Source organism: Thunnus maccoyii, chromosome 4 (assembly GCF_910596095.1).
Source record: "Thunnus maccoyii chromosome 4, fThuMac1.1, whole genome shotgun sequence".
Classification (NCBI taxonomy): domain Eukaryota; kingdom Metazoa; phylum Chordata; class Actinopteri; order Scombriformes; family Scombridae; genus Thunnus; species Thunnus maccoyii.
This window is the reverse complement of record NC_056536.1, coordinates 22,548,206-22,570,635: the sequence shown is the minus strand read 5'-3', so window position 1 is coordinate 22,570,635 and position 22,430 is coordinate 22,548,206. Positions and strand designations below refer to the sequence as shown.

Below are 22,430 nucleotides of genomic sequence, written 5' to 3'. Positions count from 1 at the left end.
CAAGCTCACGTTTGGAGTACATTATGTAACCAGTGTAAGTGGAGCAGTCAGGTGACCACCACTATCATGCAAGTCAAGCCCGCTAACATCAATCATTGATTTTTTTTTTCTTCGTATTTTAATATAATGATCTAGTCACATGCTGTGTTGATTTAGGTCATGTGGATTTCAGATTTTGAGGCGTATTAGTTATACAGAGGGTCATACACGACAGCTCCATGTCATTCTTAGATTTGATTAATAAACAAGGTCATCCTTCCCCCTTAACTAACTGCCTCATGCGCAGTGAATCCAGAAAGTCCACAAAATGCCATAAAAGTGCTGCTGATAGGAGAGACTTCTTTGCGCATTGTCTGACCTCATTGTCATACATTATTTCCCTCATCTATCACTGTCTGTTGTAGATGCAGGCTGTTCACTTCCTTATTGAATGAAGTCTGAGGGCAGGTCCAACACCTCTATACTTCCTGGAGGACAGTTCAACTGGAACAGCAATCATGTGGGTATGAGGGGCCACAGATGGTGTGTGTGTGTGTGTATGTGTGTGTGTGTGTGTGTGTGGTGGTTGGCTGTTGGAGGCAGGTGTTGAAATGGTGGTGTAGTGTAGTGCGGCAGTGTTATGGTGCCTGTTGTTGTGTGTCGGATCAGCGCATGGTCGGAGGCATTTGTGTGCAGGTTTAGCTCTATGCCTCATTCTGTGTTAATCCCGATGCTCTGCACATCTGTGTCTCCCCCACTCACGTGTGCAGACAGATGAGCTGCATGGCTGGATTCCCTATGCACGCATCTAGCTCTCTCTCTCTCTCTCTCTCTCTCTCTCTTATTCCTTCTCATTCACCATTCCCTCGTATTAATATACACATCAGTAGTGAACTATGGGAAACGTTGTGGTTGCTTTCTAAGACAAGCACAGCAACATGCTTGTGAATTTCCTATTGCGGTCATCATGTAATATAGCAGGGAAGGGAAAAAAAAAAAGGGCTTCCTTGATACACTTCACTTCAGAAATAAAATGAGAATTGAGGAAGGGAGCACTTTCAGGGGTGTGTCCAATCTGATAATAGAAGTTATCAACATACTTTTTAAGTGAAATTTTCTGCTGATCTCCTGCAGCACCAATTCAAAATACAGACTAAATGAAGGACAGTGGAGATTGACCCCTCCTGGGACAAAACGTATGGCTTCAGCCCATTTGTTAGTCTTTGTGTTCTAAATTGAGGGTGATTTCACTGTAAATACCGCATTGCACTTGTCATACTGTGTAATAGGACAATAATATAAGAGTTGTTGTAATATAACTACTATGGTTATATGAGGGTACATACAACATTTGGTGACATCTAAAACATATAAAAGGATTTGTGTAGTTCTCTATCCAAAGGGTACTGAAAAATCCAATAGGTCAGGGAATTTGGTTATGAATGAGAAACAATAAGACAATCTAAACTCACTTGTCACTTTACATCTAAGAGTTTACACCCTCAAAAGTTGTAAGTCGTCATGCAAGCTGCAACTGTGTAAATATTATGCAAGATTATTATTAGAATAACACACATACACACACACACACACACACACACACACACATACACACACACACACACACACACACACACACGATATCCTGATGCTCTAGGAAATGATAAAAGTAACATAAGGTCACAACAAGGTCATGGGGTAACCCAGAACAGACCCAAATTAGTCCTTAGGTGAAATGTGGTTATCACATTACAGTGATTTTTAGTGATAACAATTCCCTTTATGTCACTATAAACTTGATATAACATCCCAACCACTTGATAACAAATGTGATGATAATATTATAGTGATTGACAAAATAGTGATTGACAAAATGATTCCACCAGGACCCATTGATAGCAAACTTTGTGATATTTCTGCTATGACTTTAAATCATAAGCAATAAACTCCTCCCTCTTGAGTTGCTCTACTGTCAACTAAAAAAAAAAACCTCCCATGCATCGGAATGGTAAAACGAGAATGTGCATGGAGGACCCTGGCACGATGTGGAGTAGCTCAAGTTGATGAAGAGATTATTGGCTATAAAACATTCACATTTAAACTTGTACCTCGTAAATCAAAGTGCAGATAGGTCTCCATTAACGCCTGGGGCAGGTCAGACTCACTGACTGATGGAAATAGAGAAGAGGAAAAAGGGGGAAATCTCTTCGCTCAAGCAGAAGCGCCATGCACTGGCGGGGTAACATTTAAACGCCTCTTTTTCTCGGGTAAAAAAAAATGTAGTTTATCGTCGTGCGGTGGACCATGTAGAAAGTGTTTGCGGTTGCATGTAGTATGATATTGAGTCCGATATGTCTAATGTGACGCCGAGCAAAAGCGTGGAATGGCTGCAACTCCAGTTAGAGTCCGGAGGCACTTCTCTGCTCCTGCTGGACTGCCGTTCACATGAGCTTTATGAATCATCCCATATAGAGACCGCCATAAACCTTGCCATACCAGGATTGATGCTCCGGAGGTTCAAAAAGGGCAACATACCTATCCGGACTATCATCCCCAACCATGAGGATAAAGAGAAGTTCATAAGACGGTGCAAGACGGACACGGTCGTCCTGTACGATGAGTGCACAGTGGACTGGCAGGACAGCGGAGCTCCAGCGTCCGTTTTGGGTCTGCTTCTTCAGAAACTCTGGGAAGACGGCTGTAAAGCGTATTACCTGGAAGGTAAAGAAGTTGTCTATCGAACTAACCCAAATAAGCAATGAAATTAAACTGTAATATAACACATACATTAGTTAGTTAAGTTATAGTGTGGCTGCGATAACGTTAAGTTAGCTAGAAAAACGTCAAACAGGACGTTACAACGTTACAATTAGCTTAAATGTTATCAACGGCAAATATCAAGCTAGTATTGTCACAAGCAAGCATCCTTATAAACTGTATTCAAGGCTTTTCGGAAAAGACGTTGTCAAATACAGTTGTGGAGCAGAAGTTTTTTTTTTTTTCTTTTTGGTTTTAACTTTCAAATGCAGACTTTTTTTATTTTAAGACTCAGCCTGTAACGTTTTCCTGATTATACGTTATGTTTTTGCGAGTACTTCTGCGCCAGCGTTCATCCAGTGTTGTGGGTTTGTAGGCTGTTCAAAAGTTTGTGTGTCACTGAGATTCTCAATTAAAATTCCAAAATGGCTGCGCCATGTTTTGCTGGAGCAGGCATGCATTTCATGAATGGTCTTTTTGGGGGGAACTTGATCTACTTCTTTACAGCCATGCTACAACATCTAAAAGCCTTTTTGGTGTGTGTGTGTCATTTAAAATTAGATTTAAATGTACAGTTTATATGAGATGTTCAAGAATTATTGAAATATATAGATGATACATTGTTATTTTGTGTTTTGGCTCTTGTCCAGGTGGATTTGTAAAGTTCCACACAGAGTACCCAGAACACTGTGAGACGCTTCTCGACAGCTCCTGTCCGAGCTCCTCTCCTCCACTGTCTGTTCTCGGTTTTGGAAATCTTCGGATCAGCTCCGATTGTTCCGACGGGGAGTCCGATCGAGAGCCGAGCAGTGCCACGGAGTCCGAGGAGAGCCCCATCCCCAGCAATCAGCCTGCCTTCCCTGTCCAGATCTTGCCCTACCTTTACCTGGGCTGCGCCAAAGACTCCACTAACCTAGACGTGCTGGGCCAGTACAACATCAAGTACATCCTGAATGTCACGCCCAATCTACCCAACATGTTTGAACACGACGGTCACTTCAGGTACAAACAGATCCCCATTTCGGACCACTGGAGTCAGAACCTGTCCCAGTTCTTCCCAGAGGCCATATCATTTATAGGTGAGTTGGTCAATAACTGGCCTCATTAAAAGTAAAACACGCAGGTACACTCACATTTTCCAGAAAAAGAAATTTGTTCTGAATGTGCTGTCTGATTTACCACAAGGAGTGCCCTGTAAGCCGGTGTGGGCAGGGCATCTTCTGGTTTATTACAGTACACAAAGTGTTACAGTTTTCTCAGTCGCTTTGGCACATTCATCAAATGAAAATCCTGATTCGCAACACACTATGTGCAAATCCACCGTTCATTTTCTCACAACATATATGCATTTCTTGTTGCTTGGCATTGACTTTGCCTCGGTGACCGAAGTGGATGACACTGCTTTTCTAATGGTTTGTATTAATCTCAATCACATTTATTAACAAACTCATTGTGTAAATCCTCACATCATAACATTTTCAGTAATCCAGCATTGACTACAGGCGAATCTACAGATTCAGCTAGTAACATGTACATCCTCAATTCTGAGTGCAACTTATCACATGTTGTCAAATGTAGTTTATAGGGGCAACTCCTCAACTATCATTTGGCAAACATGTTTACACCACAGGGGGTGAAACAGAGTTCTTACATAGTTACTGAATATGGACCAGGCAGACGTCAGAGAGGGACTTGAGGCTTGTACAGAAGGGGAGGCTGTATGTGTTGGTTCGGTCAGAAGGGAAGAGAGACAACACGCTGCCTTAGTGACACAACAAAGACATGTATAGAAAGATTGCATTGTGCCACTTCTATGTTTGTTTTACTGCTAGGACAAATATCGCATAAAAAAACTCTGTGAACAGATGAGATTGTTTGGATAGCAAATGATGTGTTGAGGGAGGATTTACATTTCTATTTCTAAATGCTTCCTCATTTACATTCATTTGTTTTATCAAGAAGTTAGTCTTTACTGAGCTTTAATTTTTTTCATTCTTGTACATGTAAGGTACTTCCTGTGAATAAGGGCGAAGTAAGGTGAACATTGGCAGTGAGAATCTTGTGAAAAGCCAGTCGAAACTGGCGTTTATGTGAAATGAGTGTATTCAGTTGGCTGTACAGGATATTTGACTTTATTATTGGGTTGCTGTATCGTCATTTGTCATAGTCGCATAGTTCGTTCTGACATTTGGTAGTGTTGTGGTCATTTTGGTGGCAGCGTTGCACTCGTTCATGTGAAGTTATTTCCTTTCTAAAGACAGGTTCACTAGTTTGAGGGAGCCACAACCCTTCGCAGCACAAATGAAGTGTTGTGCTGCAAACGGTTGTCATTCATCATTTCATGATGTGATTGTTTTTAAGAACTGCAGCAATCTTTCAGAAAAAGAACTGAAGCAACTGAGAAAAAAAATGTCTTCATTGTTTGCTAATTATGTTTAATAATAATGTAACATCCAGTGTTTCTGGAACATTTATTAACAATAATGATTTGGTAATTTCTTTGTTAGCATGACAGAGAAGGGTGGGTTGAATGAGAAGAGGTTGTCTATTATTTTCACAAGCAATCAGTGGTTTACACTTCGAGACGCGATAAACGTTCCCCCCCCCAACCACTTGTGAAGGCTGCTGTCCGCTGTTTTACTATGATATCATTGAATTTCTTAGATACAGAGTAACACCACTTTAATGTTGAAAATGAACATATCTTTTGTTTTTTGGGGTGCTAAAAACAAACATCATGTTTCAATTTCACTTTTGATCTTCTGTCTCTCACCGCGACTGCACCTGAAACCACAGCTTCTGACTTGTTTGTTTGGTGGCTGCATGGCTGTGTGTCATGATCTAGTTTCCAAAGGGTTTTAGAGGTAGAATGAGGAAGGAAATGTTGTTTCCACTCTCTGGGGTTGTGTTTGATTGCAGGTTCACAAGTAAGGAGCACACAAGTGTTTTTTAGTTGACAGTTGTTTGCTAATGGCTGTGGCTAACAGGATCTTAGGTAAACTAATTTTCCGAATCAAATGAATTGTCAAAACAAGAACTGAGCCTCTCAGTCAACCGCAGAGGCTCATAGTGCCGTCATTGTGCCATCAACAGGGTTACTTTTGTCAACTAAGAGCCACAATCACATTAGTGAATGAAAGTATTTAGAAGAAACTGAAAAGTGCAACAGTAACTAAACATGTCTGCTGACCAAAGTTTTCCTTTCCTCTCACAGACGAGGCTCGGTCTAAGCAGTGCGGCATCCTGGTCCACTGTCTGGCAGGCATCAGTCGCTCAGTCACCGTCACTGTGGCTTACCTGATGCAAAGACTCAACCTCTCTCTCAACGATGCGTATGACTTTGTCAAGAGGAAGAAGTCCAACATTTCCCCAAACTTCAACTTCATGGGTCAGCTCCTGGACTTTGAGAGGACGCTGGGGCTGCACAGCCCCTGTGATAACCGTTCCACCAACGAGGAGCAGCTCTTCTTCACCACGCCGACCAATCACAACGTCTTCCAGCTGGACACACTGGAGTCAACATGAGGATCAAACATGTGGACAGCTTTTTATCTTGTTTCCTGTGGTGTCTGAGGTTTTTCTGAGCCTCCAGTGTCCAATGCCTTAATATCTAACACAAGGATGACCTTTGCTATCCACCGCACATGGCATTAATGAATGGTCATGTACAGCCATAATAGCAGGACATTTCATAACTTTTCTATTAAATCTTGGATTGTTCTTTGACTGTTATTTGTTATTCACCAGCTGTAAAGTGGATGTTTATGTATTTCTTTGTATCAGTTGTAATTATTGCCTTGATGGTCTAAAAGGAGTTTTTGGCCAATCAGAATGTTTTCTGGGGACCAATCCAAGATGTTTCGATGGTACTCTAGCTGAGGGAAATAAGCTACTACAGTAATCCGGCCTTGAATTATTGTCCAGTTTTTTTCTTCTGATGATGCAGTTCTCTTTCAGCAGAATGGAGTGACCACAGAAAGCAATTTTTTCTCATGCTTTTAGTCAGAATATCTACTCCAATGTCCGGTAAACACCACAATGTTAGAAAGTTATTCTTAAAATACAAGATCAAGCGGCCACTTCCTGCAAAATATCAAAGTTAAAACATATTAATCTTCAGAAACGCTCCTGTACATTCTATTGCTTATAACTGCATTATTTGCATGTGATTATGTTCTACCGGGGACCTTGTTTTGTAACGTTTAGGTCATACTGCCTGTTGTTATTGAGGCCTTGACCATACCGTAACATGATATTGAACATTATGTCAGTTACCAGGTCAAGGTATAGTGTAAATCACTGGCTTTTGCCACAGTTGAAAGGAACAAATATGTAAGTAATCAGTGTATAAAGGAATGGATGTTCACCTTTTTTTTTTTTCTTTTTTTTTATTCTGACAGTCTTCAGTCTGCAGCTACTCCTTCCGTGGCACAATAATGTTAAGGGAAACATGATGTGTAATTAGCTGTTCTCTATTGCCAGTCTCGTCTCAGAACAAAATGAGTGAGTTTGATGTATGAGAGGGAATGAAAGGAAATGAGTTTGACTAATGTGTTCTTACCTCACAGAGAGACATTTTCAGGGATTTTTTGTACAAGGCATCTGTATCTCGTCATGGCCTCTTAAAGTGCATCCAAGGGCTGTTTCGTTTTGGTATGTTTGTAAAGATGTACATAAAAATATGGTTTCTATGGGGGACATTTTCTCAAAAATCATGAAGGATGCGAAAGTGACCCTATCTTGACCCTTATATATAGTATATGTAAAACTAAATGTCTAAGACATTCTGTACAAGTTTATACAACAAATATATTGTATATTTTTACTTGAATATCTTTGTTTTGTCTTTGTCGAGGTTTGACTTTGGAGTTACTCGCTGAAAGTCGATAGCACACTTTCATAAAACAAAACAAAAGTGGTTCTGTGGTTTAGTCAGGACTAAACAGTGCTCTGAAAAGTCAGAGAAGTTGCTCTGAGCTGTCCAGCCCCAAGGCTCTTGGTGTGGTCTGTTTTCTGTCCACTCTGATGCCTGGCTTCCTGTCTCCCACAGGCTTTCTGACACAAAGACAAGTGACAGGGCCAGATCTGTCAATACCACAGTGCAGTCACACCCACTAACAGTCACTCAAACCGTGCTCAAAGGAAGAGGAAGATGACACAGCATGTGCTCCACCGCAGATACGAACGAGTCGTGTGAGACTTCCGACAGGCCTTTGCTCTACAACTTGGGGGAGTAGTTAAATTTAATAACTGCGTTGCGTAATAGCAATTTTGAGTTAGCCTCAGTTTGACTTTTTTTTTTGGTTGTTGTTTATTATCATATTTACTTTTATTGGCAAAAGACATGAATGTACTGTTTAGAAAAGAGGAAATGAGAGTTCCCTAATATCTTCACATCCATGCTGCTGTTTACAGAGGGAAACACACATCATTTGCCTGCTGTACCTTCGCTATTTTGCTGATACAAAAGTTAATACCAAATGTATCACAGTATCAGTTAATAAGTCTCCAGAATACAGTCAATCTATAAAAGAGTAAATTTCACAATTCCAGGCAAAACATGATTCAGGTGTTCATGTGGTATCGCTAGTGGCTGAAATCTGTTGTGCTTACTTTGCCCTCTCAAAGTATGAATATTTCTAAATTTGTTTGTAATGTTCCTGGAAGAAATATGTGTTCTCCCTCTCAATGTTTTCTCAGTTTAATGTTTCGTTCCAGCTCCCTGAATCCCCAATAGGTTTGGGGTTTTTTTTTCCTACCTTGTCTGGGAGATTTATTCATATGTTCTTCGCCAGATGACAGAAAGATGATGCAGTAAATTCCCTTCCCTGAAGAAATGATTTCATGAGCTGAAGCCAAGCTATCTCAGTCAGGGGCGGGGGATAGGGGTGGGAAGGGGGTTGGAGGGGTGGAGGGGGGGGGGTAGATGGGAGAAATGTTCTGTAGTCGATCTGTGAAGCAGTTCATGCTCCAATGACTGTCACTCCGTTGGATTTAATGACTTAAATACTGCACTAAAACTGTTGTAGTTCTAGCTTCGGGGCTGAGATGACTGAGACCACTGTAGCTGGGCTCAAACTAAAACCTTCAACTTTCACGGCAGCATTACAGTACATGAAGAGACTTGCCTAGCAACACCACACGGTTTGTGATAATAAAAGCTGTTGAGTGATGGGTTTTCCAGCAAGACTGAACCTGGCTAGCCACATACCTGCAGGGCAAACCTATGATTAGGTCTGAAAAGACACCCACGATAAGGCATAGGCAATGGGTAGCTGCAGTGCATTACAGATACAGTAGGAGTACAGTGCTTGGGGATAATGGGAAGTGAGAGACATAATTTAGAGATGTATAATCTGTAACTGGCACTGGATATCTACATTATATCAGCAGTACTGTACTAGAGCAGTGAGTAATGATTTATATATATATATATATATATATATAAATATATACACCTTGAAATACCAGTTGTATGGCTATTGCATTACAGAGTCTCCAGACACTAACCTTCAGATATATAACATGGCTGTTCATGTGTCGTTCATGCAGTTCATGTTCAGTACTTTTTGGCACCAACTGTTCCTGTGCTGAGTGTGTCTCACCTGAGAGTTAAGTGTAGCCTTTTGCATCCTGTAATTATAAATCATTTTGTGTGCTGCTGCCTGCTTCAAAGACAAGGTGTGGGGTCTTAGCAGCTCCTGTTTTCCCCACCGTTACTAAGTTACTCAAGAAAATCAGTTGGAAACTCACGCCTGCTCATGTAAATAGAAATTACAGAGCTTACTGTGAGCTGTGATGAAGAACACCTTTGATGAGGAAAGTATAGTTTCCAAAAAAAAATTTTATGCTGTCACAGTATGTTTTGTGGGGTATTTTTGTCCCCTTGTGATCACTCATGAAGGGAAGCAGAGGCTAAGGCAGAGCTTACTCAGCAGTAGTTGCAGGGGAAGCAGATGTGCATGAGACTGACAGGATTTTTAGCTTGGGGTGGGGCATGTGTCTGTTTGCAAGCATGTTTATAGTGTGTGTGTGTGTGATGTAGAAGTAAGCTGAGCAGAAGCCAGTCAGAGCTGGTTCACACCTGCTGTGGTTATAAGAACATACTTAGCATACTGCATGACTGACAACAATTTCACAGCTGCTTCTGCCTCTGATGCACAATAACTGGAATTTATTCAGCTCACTCTTGCTGAATATGAGTGGACACAGTGTCATTTTTAGATAGAGAACTAGTCTTAGTACAATGACTTAGTGTTTCACATTATGATAAATAATAATAGTTTGGACGTTACCATTATCCTATTACAGATAAATGTATGGTCATCCTGCTGTAAAAGCCAATCTCATCTGAAAGACTGCCATCTTTACCGTGGGGATTTCTACTCTCAGCAGTCTCGCTCTGTTTGTGTACAGCAGATGTTCAGGGCCGAGGAGAATAATCCTAATCTCAGTATTTGGCCGAAGGCGGTCTCTGACATGTCACTGAAGAGGGGATGACATCATGGATGCTGTGCTGTCCTCTGCTGTTTTTATTTTCGAGAGAGGCCACCTTATATTTCCAGCGTTCAGACAGATGATTGGAATACACTCTATGCTTGTTACCAGTGATGATGACTAACGTGTAAATTTTAAAATTCTCCTACAGTAAGTCAGTATCATTTAACGGTTGCGTTGAAAGATGGAAATACCCTTTAGCCATGGTTTTACGGAGCTATGTATAACTGCATTGGAATGGTATGTATTATCATGCCAGTGATTTCATCTCCCGTTGTTGAGGATTACCATTTGATTCTCAGAATGTTTGAATCACATCGAAGCCATTTGCAGCTCTTCCTACTACCCCATATTTGTAATGGAATAAGCATAGATCCAAAGTTAGACAGGCTCTCACAGACACATTTAGAAGCTGCTCAAGGCTCAACTGTGGGGTTTGTCACCATACTCTAAAATTTAACAACATTACCACAACTCGTTATGACAAAATACTTCACATCATATCCTTTGGCAATCTTATTTGCAATGCTGTCACTAGTAAATATTCAGATGCTGACATGACATCCATCAAGTCATGCTAAAGACTCTCCAGGAACCTGCTACGGATATATAAATCTTTTCAAAACAGTCCTCACAACCCTCCTAACTCTTGTGAAACACATCTTCTCCGAGAGACATGTATGTTCTCTGAGGAGAAAGAGAAGTGTCAGTTTTGGCTAATAGAATACTGGGTCATGTGTAAAGCACAGCCACATGGAATAGTGGCAGAGTGAGCCTGCCATCTGTTAATACCAGAAGTCTCTCTTTCTGTGGCCAATTTCACCATCCGGTGATGTACAGTAGCCCGAGCTCACCAAGCACAAGAACAAAGTGATATTTGTTTGCAGTTTAATCTGTGGCAAAATGAACGAAAGGGAACATTCCTCGTGTCTCGCTAGACCCAACACAATGTAAAGGTCATCCGTCTATCATGTGTTCTTGTTCAGGAACTACAGTACAGAGGAGGCCGTGCTGGGAACTGTCTTGCCGTCTGGTATGCCATTCACACAAGGCCATATGTTGCTTACAGTACAGAATTGCTGAGTGAGCCAAAGAGCATGTCTGTGCCTCGGGATGTGGAATTCTACAACACTAGTGACCAAAATAATGATGTCATAGCACCGAGGACAGGAATCTCCAAGTGTCTGTACAGTCTATGATGATGATGATGACCTCTATAGGCCAACTGGACAAAGTTTCTAAAAGTATTAAGATTTCTCTTATTTCTCCAGATAAATATTTTATAGATTAGTAAAACTGACAAAATACATTTACTCAAGTATTGTATTTAACGCTGCTCTAATCAGTATTTTTATAATAACAATGGAACAAAGGGCGGCATGGTCGCTGTGACAAACCCACAGAAAATAAGCACTTGATTCTGCTGCTCTACGCAACTTTACAACATCTTTTACCCCATCGTTTTGGTTTTCCGTCCCACAACTTTACTATTTTGGTTCACTCTCACTGCTCTCATAGCATTGTTTTTGGATGCAGCAGGCAGCTGTTTTTAGTTAAAAAGCTCAGATAAACCCTCTATCTGCTACCTGCCCATTACCAAACAGCAGATGGACAAGGTTTGTGACTTAGCCGGTGAACATAGTGGAGCATTTAGCGGCAAAAAGAGGCTGATATTTCACTTAGGAGATGGTGGAGACCAAAAACAGAGCTAATAGGAGAGTGAATACTGGACTTACATTCATGATGTGGCCAGAAACACAGCTCCAAATGAGTGATAAGGATGCTCCATATGTGCAGGATGTGTAAATAGGCATTTTTTTGCTAACAAGTGCAACTGAAAAGGCGATAATATGTCGATTATTGCAGGCTTAACTACTTTTACTTTTCCATTTCATGCTACTTCTCCCTCACCACTAGGCAAATTCCATATTTGATAGATATAGTTGCAAGTTACTTTAAAAATTAATAATATACATACAAAACATGGGATCAGCTTATGAAGTGTGCTAATAGTTATAGATTTAACTACACAGCAATTTCTAAAATAGCAGCAGTTGCACCTTGACCAGCTGCAACATTGAAACGCTGTAATCAGTAATATAATCCAATATTATAATACGTAATAATATAACACTGACAGGGGCCATTATGTCTGCTTAAGGAGTACTTTTAATACTTTAGGGCTTATGTATATTGACATTTGTAGTAGTCCTTCTTTTACCTAAGTAAATTATCTGAATAGCCCATTTCATCCACCATTTAAGACACAAGATTCCCTTTTTGAAAGTGGTAAAAATAGATAAACCCTCCAGTGGTGCATTAAAACAAAACAATCGCCATCATTCATTTGAATCAATGAATAGTTATTGTGGAATTTGAGAATTCAGTGTCTTTTAGTCTTGCTGTTCTATGGGCCATTATGGCCAGGCAGTCTAGAAACAGTACTTCAGTGTTCTCAGCACCAGAAGTGGGATGGAGCATCATGATACAATATTCTGTCTGTTCAAGTTTGATTTGCAGTCCTTCCACTCTCTCTTTGTCTAAAGCGTTCCACTTCCTCATTCTGTATTTATGGCAACAAAAACAACCTACCATGTTCTCTCCAAAAACAGTCAATTTCTTAAGTTTCTGCTTATAATAATAAATAGAAACTTATAAAAACTTATAATAATCCCATGGTTCCCATTTTGTCTTTAGAGAGGGGAATATTGCTCAAAAATGGCAGCATAAAATCATTATTTTACCCTTAGGTGCCAGACTATTAATAGCACAACAAAACATCAAAAACAAGAAATCAATATCACATGACCTAAAAAAGAACCGACAATGAATCTAGAGAAATTGGGACAAGATATTCATATATTTTAATGCCACTGTGAATGGTGAATGAGAGATTTCCTGAGATTAGGCTGTGATATTCTGCATTGGACAACTTCCAAGACCATGTGATGTAGAGAAGCAAGAAAAACAGGAATCCTCTAAACCCAAAAGCCTGCTGGCTTCAAACGAGGTCTGCATGTGTGGGCGGCAGAAAGATGGTATGAGTAGTTAACGCCTTCCAAACTCTAAACCGTGTCCGGGGTATTCCTCACTCTTCCGGGGATTTGGTGACTCTTTTATACCTCTATAAATCATACTGAGCTGGGAAAAGGTTATGAAAACATCACCCTGTTGGCGTAGCTTAGTAACACAGTTTTAGGACAATTTCATGGTGGATGATGACTCTTATGTGATCTGATGGTTTGAATGCATGATTTATAAATCAGTAAAACAGTGGAACAGTGTGTGTGTCTGTGTCTGTGTGTATGTGCACACTATATACAGCCCCATGCCCGCCTGACTCACTCTTAGCCAATGGAATAACCGGTTTTCCTCAGCACACACACACACACTGGTAGAATAAAGCTGAATGAAATCAGTTATGTAACAATGATAGCTCACTGTTACCTATACAAATTCCCTCTCTCTCAGTCATTTTGAAAGGTCAGTGTGGCAGGGGCATAAGTGCAACACATAATAAGGAAACAGGTATTAGGGTGGCTTATGTGTCCCTGAAAACCACATTACCATAGGTGGCTTATAACCGCAGTGTGTGTTAATAACAGCAGGCATGAGTCATCAGGCCTGTCTTGCGTAACTGCGTCACTTCTCCACCCAACTTGCTGCTTGTGCGCCACACCCCAGATTCATTCACATACTGCTCTGCTGCTGCCCAGCCTCCCATTGATGGGTGGGAGAGCACTACTCATCCCATTCCATGCTGCACACGGCAGCTTACAGCTTACTTGAGCAGCAGAGCAGTCTAATGTTATCACTTGATTTGAATGCACTTTTCTGCTCAGTGCAGCCGGACCGGAGATAACTGTAGATGCAGTTGATGAAGTGTGTTATATTCGTGTCAGACTATTGAGACTGGACTGGCAGAGCAGCTGTGCTGAGCACTGCTGATTGGGGTTTTAAATCCCATATGTATGTAACACATGCAGGCCATGAGGACTGAAGGGAGCTAACAGGACCCTCAGGGAGGCAGAGAGGGATGGAGGGAGGTGGTGTCGTCAGTCAGGCCACTGACGTCACCTGCGCACACAAAATACAGCTGATCCCACAAGATAAAATGAAACTATAGAAAAGATCACTTTCACAATTTAGTAATGAAGGGTTCTTTCTAAAAATGCAATGTATTCTTTTTAGAAATTGATTAAATTAACTTCTTCCGATCAGTCAGCATGAAAATATAAATAGGATTTTATTCTTTTTGAAATATTATAATGAACTAATACTACTATTTGAAATTGTCTATTTATTGTATTAGAACTTAAAATATACTCTTGGTGATGACTGTCTTTTCAAACTGATTGGATATATCTGTGTGTTTTTATAGACTGGCAAGTTAATAGTAATTATCTGTCTTTGAAGAGAGTATGACTGTGCCATCAAATCTCCTCATCTTCTAGTTCCTGTAACTGAGCCAAACGCACAGATAAGATTGTGTTTCCCTGCTGACATCAAGTGGCCACAGTGCTTACTGCATTACTCCTCTGTTACTAAAACTGAGGGCTTTTCACCTGGGAATGATGTTTAAAGCCACTAACAATAGATAAATAAATAAATAAATAAATAAATCACAATGTAATGAAGATATTTTTTATATTATTTTGGCAAGTATTGTATGTGAATATGGCTCTAGACTGTAAAACCAATAAGCAGAGAAATAATAAATACTCTTTGTATGTTATTATTCTAAAAAAAAAAACAAGCTTGACATGAATCTTTCTACTCTGATGACCCGGATTTTCTCAATTTACTGTCACAGATGTCAGATATAAAGCTGTATTAACAATAGAACTGTTATCTCTTTGTAGTGGAACAACTTTTTTATTATGGCAAAGGCATCTGATTGTCAACTGGTGTCGGTCAATCCAGATCCCCTAACATGGGCACTAACATGATTAGACATAAATAGCTCCTGTCTCAATAGACTGTGTAACTAGATACTTACACGGCAGCACGCGAATAGTTCACATGCCACACGCAAGAGCCACTATACAATACAAATTAACACAGATAAATCCAAAGTTAGGGTCAAAAGCTCAGATTTACACAAATGCAGCTTCTTTTGATACGACAACAGTAATATTTCAGGCCTTCGTTTGCTTGTTTATTTGCTGCGTGAACAGTGGTCAGGCCAGAGGGGCAAGCATGTGATCAGCCTGTAAAATCTGAAGACCAGCAAGGCAAATCAGGAATGTGATAGTAAAATATGGGTTGTTTTTCTTCTCAGTAACAACTGCTGACTTAGTCTAGTTACCCAAAGCATTGACATGACTCACACAGGCACACAGTTTCTCCATATAATAATAGAAAAACTAGTAAACAACAAAAGTACTAACCCAGAATAGAAAAACAGCTAAGCCAAACAGGGATTTTTTTTTTTGTCAAGAATCCCAACTCTATCCTTTAAGTGTTTTTTTTAATTAGATTATTCAAACAAAATGAAAAACAGATGACTGCTTTGACAAATGCATCTTGTTTATTACATGAGCGCACATTCCACACAGACTTTTCATGTAGAAATATGCAGGTGTTCCAGGGATATGAGGGGGTAATAAGAAGTCCTGAGGGTATCTTAAACAGAAATGCAGAAATGTATACAATGTGCACATCATAACATGCAATATACAGACTTGATCCAGTACATAGCTTTAAAAGTATGATAAGTCTACCAGAGCTTTGGTGTAAAACTGTTGACTCATTGATATGTTCTGCTTTGTGCACACATACATTTTCTGCCCGGCTAAACGATATAAGCCTCTCAGTAGAAAGATTTGTAAACTGGCTCTGGAAGATTGATAATTGATATGTCAAGCAGCCAAACTGGTGTTCTACAGAAAATATAAGCAATTTGGATACATTTACACAAATTCAGTATACATGGGCACCAAAATAGTTACAAACTGTATTTACAACGATGCAAGACATGGTAGGAAAATACAGAAACATTCAGATAGAGTATTCAACTAAATCTTGCAAAGTCGTTCCAGTGCCATCCAAAGTCAGCTTCCAAGAGTTCCACAGATGACCATGTAGTCACAGAGAAATACAAAAATAATCTTCTCTTGTTCAGGATTACTCCACTCCCTTCATGAACTCCAAGAACTCTGTAAAGTTAACAAAGGCCAAGTTAACAAATAACTGCTGAGCCCCAAAAACACAAACTGCTATGAAACTGTAAGATGAGAGAGAACTGTAAAATTTGTCAAGCAAATCTCTCATTTGGTGAGTATTTCTGAGCTTTACATGAATGATAGATTAAAGAAGATGACTGCTACAGCATTTGCTCTACATAACCATTTCGACACGTTTCTTCTATCACTGTAACACACTTCAAACCCCTCACCATCGTAGTCAATTTTGCCATCGTTGTTCTTGTCCCCATCTTTCATCAGCTCCTCGATGTCGTCCTCAGTAATTGCTTCTCCTGTAGATTCAAGCATCATTTTCAACTCGTCCAGGTCAATGTAACCATCTGAGTTCCTGCACAATCAAATGGAGGAAAATATATTAATGCACACACAACAAAGTTAAGCTTTGCAGATGGCGGCGGAGGAGGTGGTGTGTGTGTATGTGTGTAACATGTGACTGATCCTGTGTTTGAGACCCATCACTTTGAGAGAAAAGAAAAAAAAGTATGGTAAGTTTATTCTTTGATGCTCAGGCGAGGTGTCTGGCTTACATGCAGTGGGTGTTTGAATATTCTGTGCTGTCAAAAAGGATTATGGCACAAGCTACATGCTGTACTCCGCAGAGCTTTTTGGCATTTTGTCAGTACATATAATTGCACGTGGGGAGCTCACTTTGATGGAATCACACTATGAAGAGCAATTTGATTACTAGTCTGTGGTGATTTTCAGATAGTTGCATGCTCTGGCTGCAGATATTATGTCATTATGTTTACAGTATATTTATTGTAAGATTGTGCTTTCACTGCATTAATTCTTCTTGTTCAATGAGACGTAAAAAAGGACAAACTAGCAACAGGGTTTAAACATACAACTCACTTGTCAAACATGCGAAACAGCTCTGCCAGTTCTTCCTCTGTTTTCCCTTTGCTGTCGTCCTTCATGCACCTCACCATCATGACCAGGAACTCGTCAAAGTCCACCGTGCCACTCCCTGTGCACATATAATACACTTCATCTTTACACTCCACACTGGATAGGATTTTTTTTTCCTTATTGAATCTTAATTTCAAGACAACAGCATTAAAAAAATGTACTTATTTTTATTTTTTTTAACAAATATACCTGTAATGGGCCTTAAATGTCTCCTTATGTAGATTCAGTTAGTTGGAGATAAAAATGCACATCATCTCACAACATGACAAATACAGTAACCATATCCTTCACTGAGGCTTTATCAAAACAATTCAAGATGCTATTTTTTATGTTGCACCATCACAGCACATGAAAAAAATCAAGATGACTCGCGCATCATCTGATACACATTTCCCTTTAATTCAGCTTGACACGTCTTGTTGTATTGGAGATCCCTGATGATCATTTGACATTAAGTTGAGGGGTTTTGAACCCAACAACCAACAAATCATTTAGTTTTCTTTTCGTGTTGTGATTTACCATCTTCATCCACCTCGTCAATCATCTCCTGCAGCTCCTCTGGTGTGGGGTTCTGGCCAAGCATCCTCATCACTTTTCCCAGCTCCTTGGTGCTGATGCAGCCGTCCTCGGCATCTTGTACGAAGATGTCAAAGGCGGCCTTGAACTCTGCAACACCACAGCAGCACACGGAGAAACAAATCTACATCAGGATCACTTTTCCTTGCAACATCAGACAAATTATACAGTTGATATTATAATTCATTTGTATATAAAAAAAAAACTTTGATGACTTTTTGATGTAAATATACTGTTTAAAAAAAAATACTAATGATGTTGAACAATTTACGCACCATTTTTCTGTTCGTCTGTCAGCTGCTCAACCTGCAAGAAGTAAAACGTTTAGTGAGTGCTTTGTTTACCTGATACAGTATGATATCATAGTGTTACTATTAAGTTATTATAAATCTAATCACAACTACCAAAGCTCAAAAAAGTTATGCTACATAATATTTACTCAAGAAGTGTTTCACCTATGGAAACGAGTTAAGAGATCTTGAATTATAAAGTGTGAAATCAGTCTCTGGACTAGATTATCTCTATCTGTTTTGATAACTTTTCGGTCAAGAGAGGTAATATTTTGGTCTCACACACTGGGCCATCCCTGACAAAACACAGAACCTATATATCATATGTGAGAGCCAGTAAGAGGAGGAGTTAAAAATAAACAGACAGGAGGATCAGGAACCACAGATAAAGGACACAATACACAGTGCTTTAAATTAGCATAGCTGTGGATCTGGCCCAACAATAGAACAGTAATCCTGGAAAAGCTACCACGAATGAGAGAGGGAGACAGCTGCTTATGTAAGAGTTATTGTCTGTCGTCTACTATAAATTAAACACACACACATGCAGACACACTCGTATGCACAGCCCTCTGGGGATGATATACGAAAAAAAACACATCTAAACAAACACATGTAATGTACATTCCTGTGTGTTTTTACTGTCTCAGCTGCACTGCTCACTTGGGATGTGAGTGGACAGGACAGCCGGCTGACCATCCGGGCGGAGGTGGACAGACAGCCACACGGCTCTCAGGCTCATAGATAATGCTGGAATTCAGCCGTGGGGGGTTTTATCTAAACCTGAAGCCTTTCTCTGGCACCAGAGAACCATGAGTGCAGAAGCATCTGAGCAACTGGCCAAAATTAGCCATGTGAAGTGGGACTGTTCCATTTGAAGTCGTGAATGAAGCAGCGGAGTGCGGACCAGGGACCTGTCCTGTCAGTGACCTCCTGAGTGGCTCCTATCAGCTCTGATAGGGCCGAAGTAGGAAAACATCTAGAGACATATATGGTGTCAAGGCTCTTTTGACATTAGCTGTTGATGGAGGTGATGTGCTGCGTAAGACGCATCAACAGGGATTTGTCAACCATTCAAGTAATGTCAGATGTCAGATCTAATGGGGGGCTATTTTCATATAACAAATGAATACACAAGTGCCAGCACAGGTTCCATATAACACCTACTTAAATAGGACAGAATAAAATGACATTCTTGCATCATAAATCATTGATCATATGTCACAAACTAATAATAAATGTTAAGGATTATGGCTTGTGATCCTAAACAACATCACTCTCATACCAGGTTTAGTGCACACACAGATTTTTTGGTGAGCATCCAACAAACCAAATCACTTCCATCCAGAGCAAACCAAGACCACTCTTTCAGCTGTATGAGTTTTGAGAAGACGTACCGCTGCCTTGTAGATGTCGTTCATGTTGGAGGCTCGTCTGCTGCCTGTCCTGACGGCGTCCTGACACAGAGGAAGGGGGTACTGTCCAGCTCAGGGCAGGACACTGGCCTCATGCTGGGAAGGTTTTATAGCCAGAGCCTGGCGCTGTCTGGTCCCTCCCCGGGCTGACCAGCCTCCCCTCTGTTTGTGCCTCAGCGTGTGGCTATGAACGTGTGTTTGTGTATGTGTGTCATTTGGCCAATCTGTCACAATCACCAGGCTCAGATAAAAATGCAGCAGCTCTTAGGGGGCATACTTTGGAAAGGAATGAGGAGAGGGGGGGCAGGCATGGTGAAGCCTAATCTTCAGGGAGGGGGCTATAGAGACACTCAACATTCCTCTGGACCTGGACCAGAGAGCAAAGGGCTCGAGAGAGGCTGTGTGTGTGTGTGCATGTGTGTGTGTGTGCGTGTGCGTGTGTGTGTGTGTGTGTGTGTGTGTGTGTGAGTCTGTAGTGTGGGGGTGGCATGGGAGGTAAGAGGGTAGAGGCCAGGATGCCAGGACAAGCAGACCACAGCCAGCAGACCATGAATGGTGGAGAGAGAAAGAGAGTCAAGGGAAGGTGTGACAGGTGGTGTTAGGGTGGTTCAAAAGGATAAATAGGTATGACTTTTATGACACGGCAGACATTTGACTTTTGCCAAAGCACATATGCACATAACAATATTAATGATGGTTCCATTCCAATTAAGGGTCCTAGTAAGCCATGTCAATGACAAACATGCATGATAGCAGGACCCTTGACCTGGAACACCTAAATGTAATTCAGCCATTGTTAATATTATTAGTTGCACCTTTGGATGTACTGCTGTGACATGTCAAAATGTCTGCTGTGAAAATAGTCTATTAGCTAATGCAGATCACAGTTTGCTTAACTGTTTTGCCTTTTCTGCAGCTGGCAACCAGTAGGGGTTTTCACCTTGTTATCTGTAAAGGAAAAGAGAGAAATTAGGGAAGGGTTGATTCACCCAAATACAAAAAAATCATATTTTCTCACTCACTTTCACACGTTTTGAGTTTTGTGCCTCCACAGTAATACAATGAAAGAGAATGAGATTTAATTTCTGGTTCTTCCAGTGCTCTGGATAATCCATAGACATCACCGTGAACAGCTTCCACTGGAACTACTTTTTCAGAAGAAATAGTCCCTATAAACACTGTTGACACTGAAGTCTGTGGATTATCCAGAGCAACAAGGACACTATACCTGGAGGGACATATTTATGTTGAATTTTTGAACGTAAATGAAGAGAGCACCAGAAACAGAACTCTATTCAACTCGATTGTATCGGAGGGAAGGAAGCAATCTCAGAAACAGCTTCGTCAAAACCAGAGCAAATAAAACCAAAACTACCCGCAGGGCTGGTAAAGTTAAGCGATATAATATGATTACTGGTCATTTGAGTGAACCCTCAACCCCTACCCCAACCCTTTAAAAGGAAACTATTATTGTCTATTAAACACATAGTACACCTGCATTTGCAAACAAGAGAGCCTGTAACACAGCTCAGGCAGTTCCCTCTTTACATGATTGATGAGGATTTTGATTCTTAGCCTTCATGTCAACCACAGATCTACTCAGCAGAGGGTGCTGTTCACTATATATCGACTAAATTAAATTGTTGTAAGACTGCCTCCGGATATCCAATTCATCAACAGTGGGGTAGGTGAGAAATCTGGGTCAAACAAACCAAACACTTGCAGACACATTTAAATTGAATTGTACACAGCGTAAGACTTCGCTGCATTTTTTTCATGTTCTTCTGAAACAAGGCCATCTCAATCACTTGACTGTGCGATTTCACACACGTGCTCACACAAATAGCTCACATACACACACACACACACACATGCACACACACACAGAGCATGCTGTGGCAGGCATTCTAAGTGACGAGTGATCATGCTGGTTTATAATGGGATGCTAATGGGGACTGGCACAGCTTACAAGCATCATACAGCCACTCAGAGTGAGGGAGAGGGAGCTCACACTGAACAACATACATGTCTACCTAGTCTTACACAGATACAGGAATTCAGGACAGAAATGAATCGTCATCAATGGCACCGACTCCATCAGCTGAAACCCAAAGCATACTGATGAGTCTACATGGTCAGCCAGACAGATTCATTTGGAGAGCTGAGCAGTGCAGTCTGGTGGATGCCAGGAGTGACGAGCAGCTCTGCAGGGGGCACTAGATTCTAATGTAAAGCTTTCCTGAGCGTGCACACACACACATGGACGCCCACTTTCACACACGCTGTAGTACCAAAGACTGGCACACACATCAAAGAAAGCATATGGAGTGCTGTTTCATTGGAGCTCTCCACCAATTTCCTTTTACAGAGGAAGGCTGACGAAAGAGCCAGCCATCTCTTCCACACAGCGCAATCAGACAGCGCATCTCAAATCCACAATTCACTGCGCACCGCTTTTTGAGGGGTTGCCATAGAAACTCTGCTGGGTAGTAGCGGGCAGAAAATGAGAGGAGATGAGTGGGGCTATTTCCCCCTCCACCTCCCTTTCTGCCTCTCTGCCACCACATTTTGTCCTCAGAGTGACTGTATTATTTTCTATTCTTTGCCTCCTATATGCATACATGCACACATCAAAATTACATGCACACGTAGGGGTCAGAATTAGGGTTAACAATGGTTGTTCGTGCACCAGAGCCATCCATGCAAATTAACCAAATCCACAAGTCCAAATGATTACATTTCATGTCTCAGGCTGAATACTGGTATACACCGCCTTCAATTCTTTTCTACTTCTATCTAAC

General features: G+C 40.8%; 2 protein-coding genes across 2 annotated transcripts; one reads left to right on the top strand and one right to left on the bottom strand.

The window, feature by feature from the left end:
- Window positions 1–1,958: 1,958 nt before the first annotated feature.
- LOC121895902 (dual specificity protein phosphatase 7-like) lies at window positions 1,959–7,567 on the top strand. Its single transcript, XM_042409441.1, has 3 exons — window positions 1,959–2,700; window positions 3,387–3,815; window positions 5,951–7,567. Exons 1-3 carry the CDS (start codon window positions 2,331–2,333, stop codon window positions 6,259–6,261), a joined length of 1,110 nt encoding a protein of 369 aa, XP_042265375.1. The 5' UTR covers window positions 1,959–2,330; the 3' UTR covers window positions 6,262–7,567.
- An 8,263-nt stretch (window positions 7,568–15,830) lies between these two features.
- On the bottom strand, window positions 15,831–19,723 carry tnnc1a (troponin C type 1a (slow)). The gene is made up of 6 exons (XM_042409560.1): window positions 19,612–19,723; window positions 18,200–18,230; window positions 17,868–18,014; window positions 17,292–17,406; window positions 16,631–16,767; window positions 15,831–16,391 (listed from the first exon to the last, which is right to left on the bottom strand). The coding sequence occupies exons 1-6, from the start codon at window positions 19,633–19,635 to the stop codon at window positions 16,360–16,362; spliced, it is 486 nt and encodes a 161-aa protein (XP_042265494.1). The 5' UTR covers window positions 19,636–19,723; the 3' UTR covers window positions 15,831–16,359.
- Window positions 19,724–22,430: the final 2,707 nt, after the last annotated feature.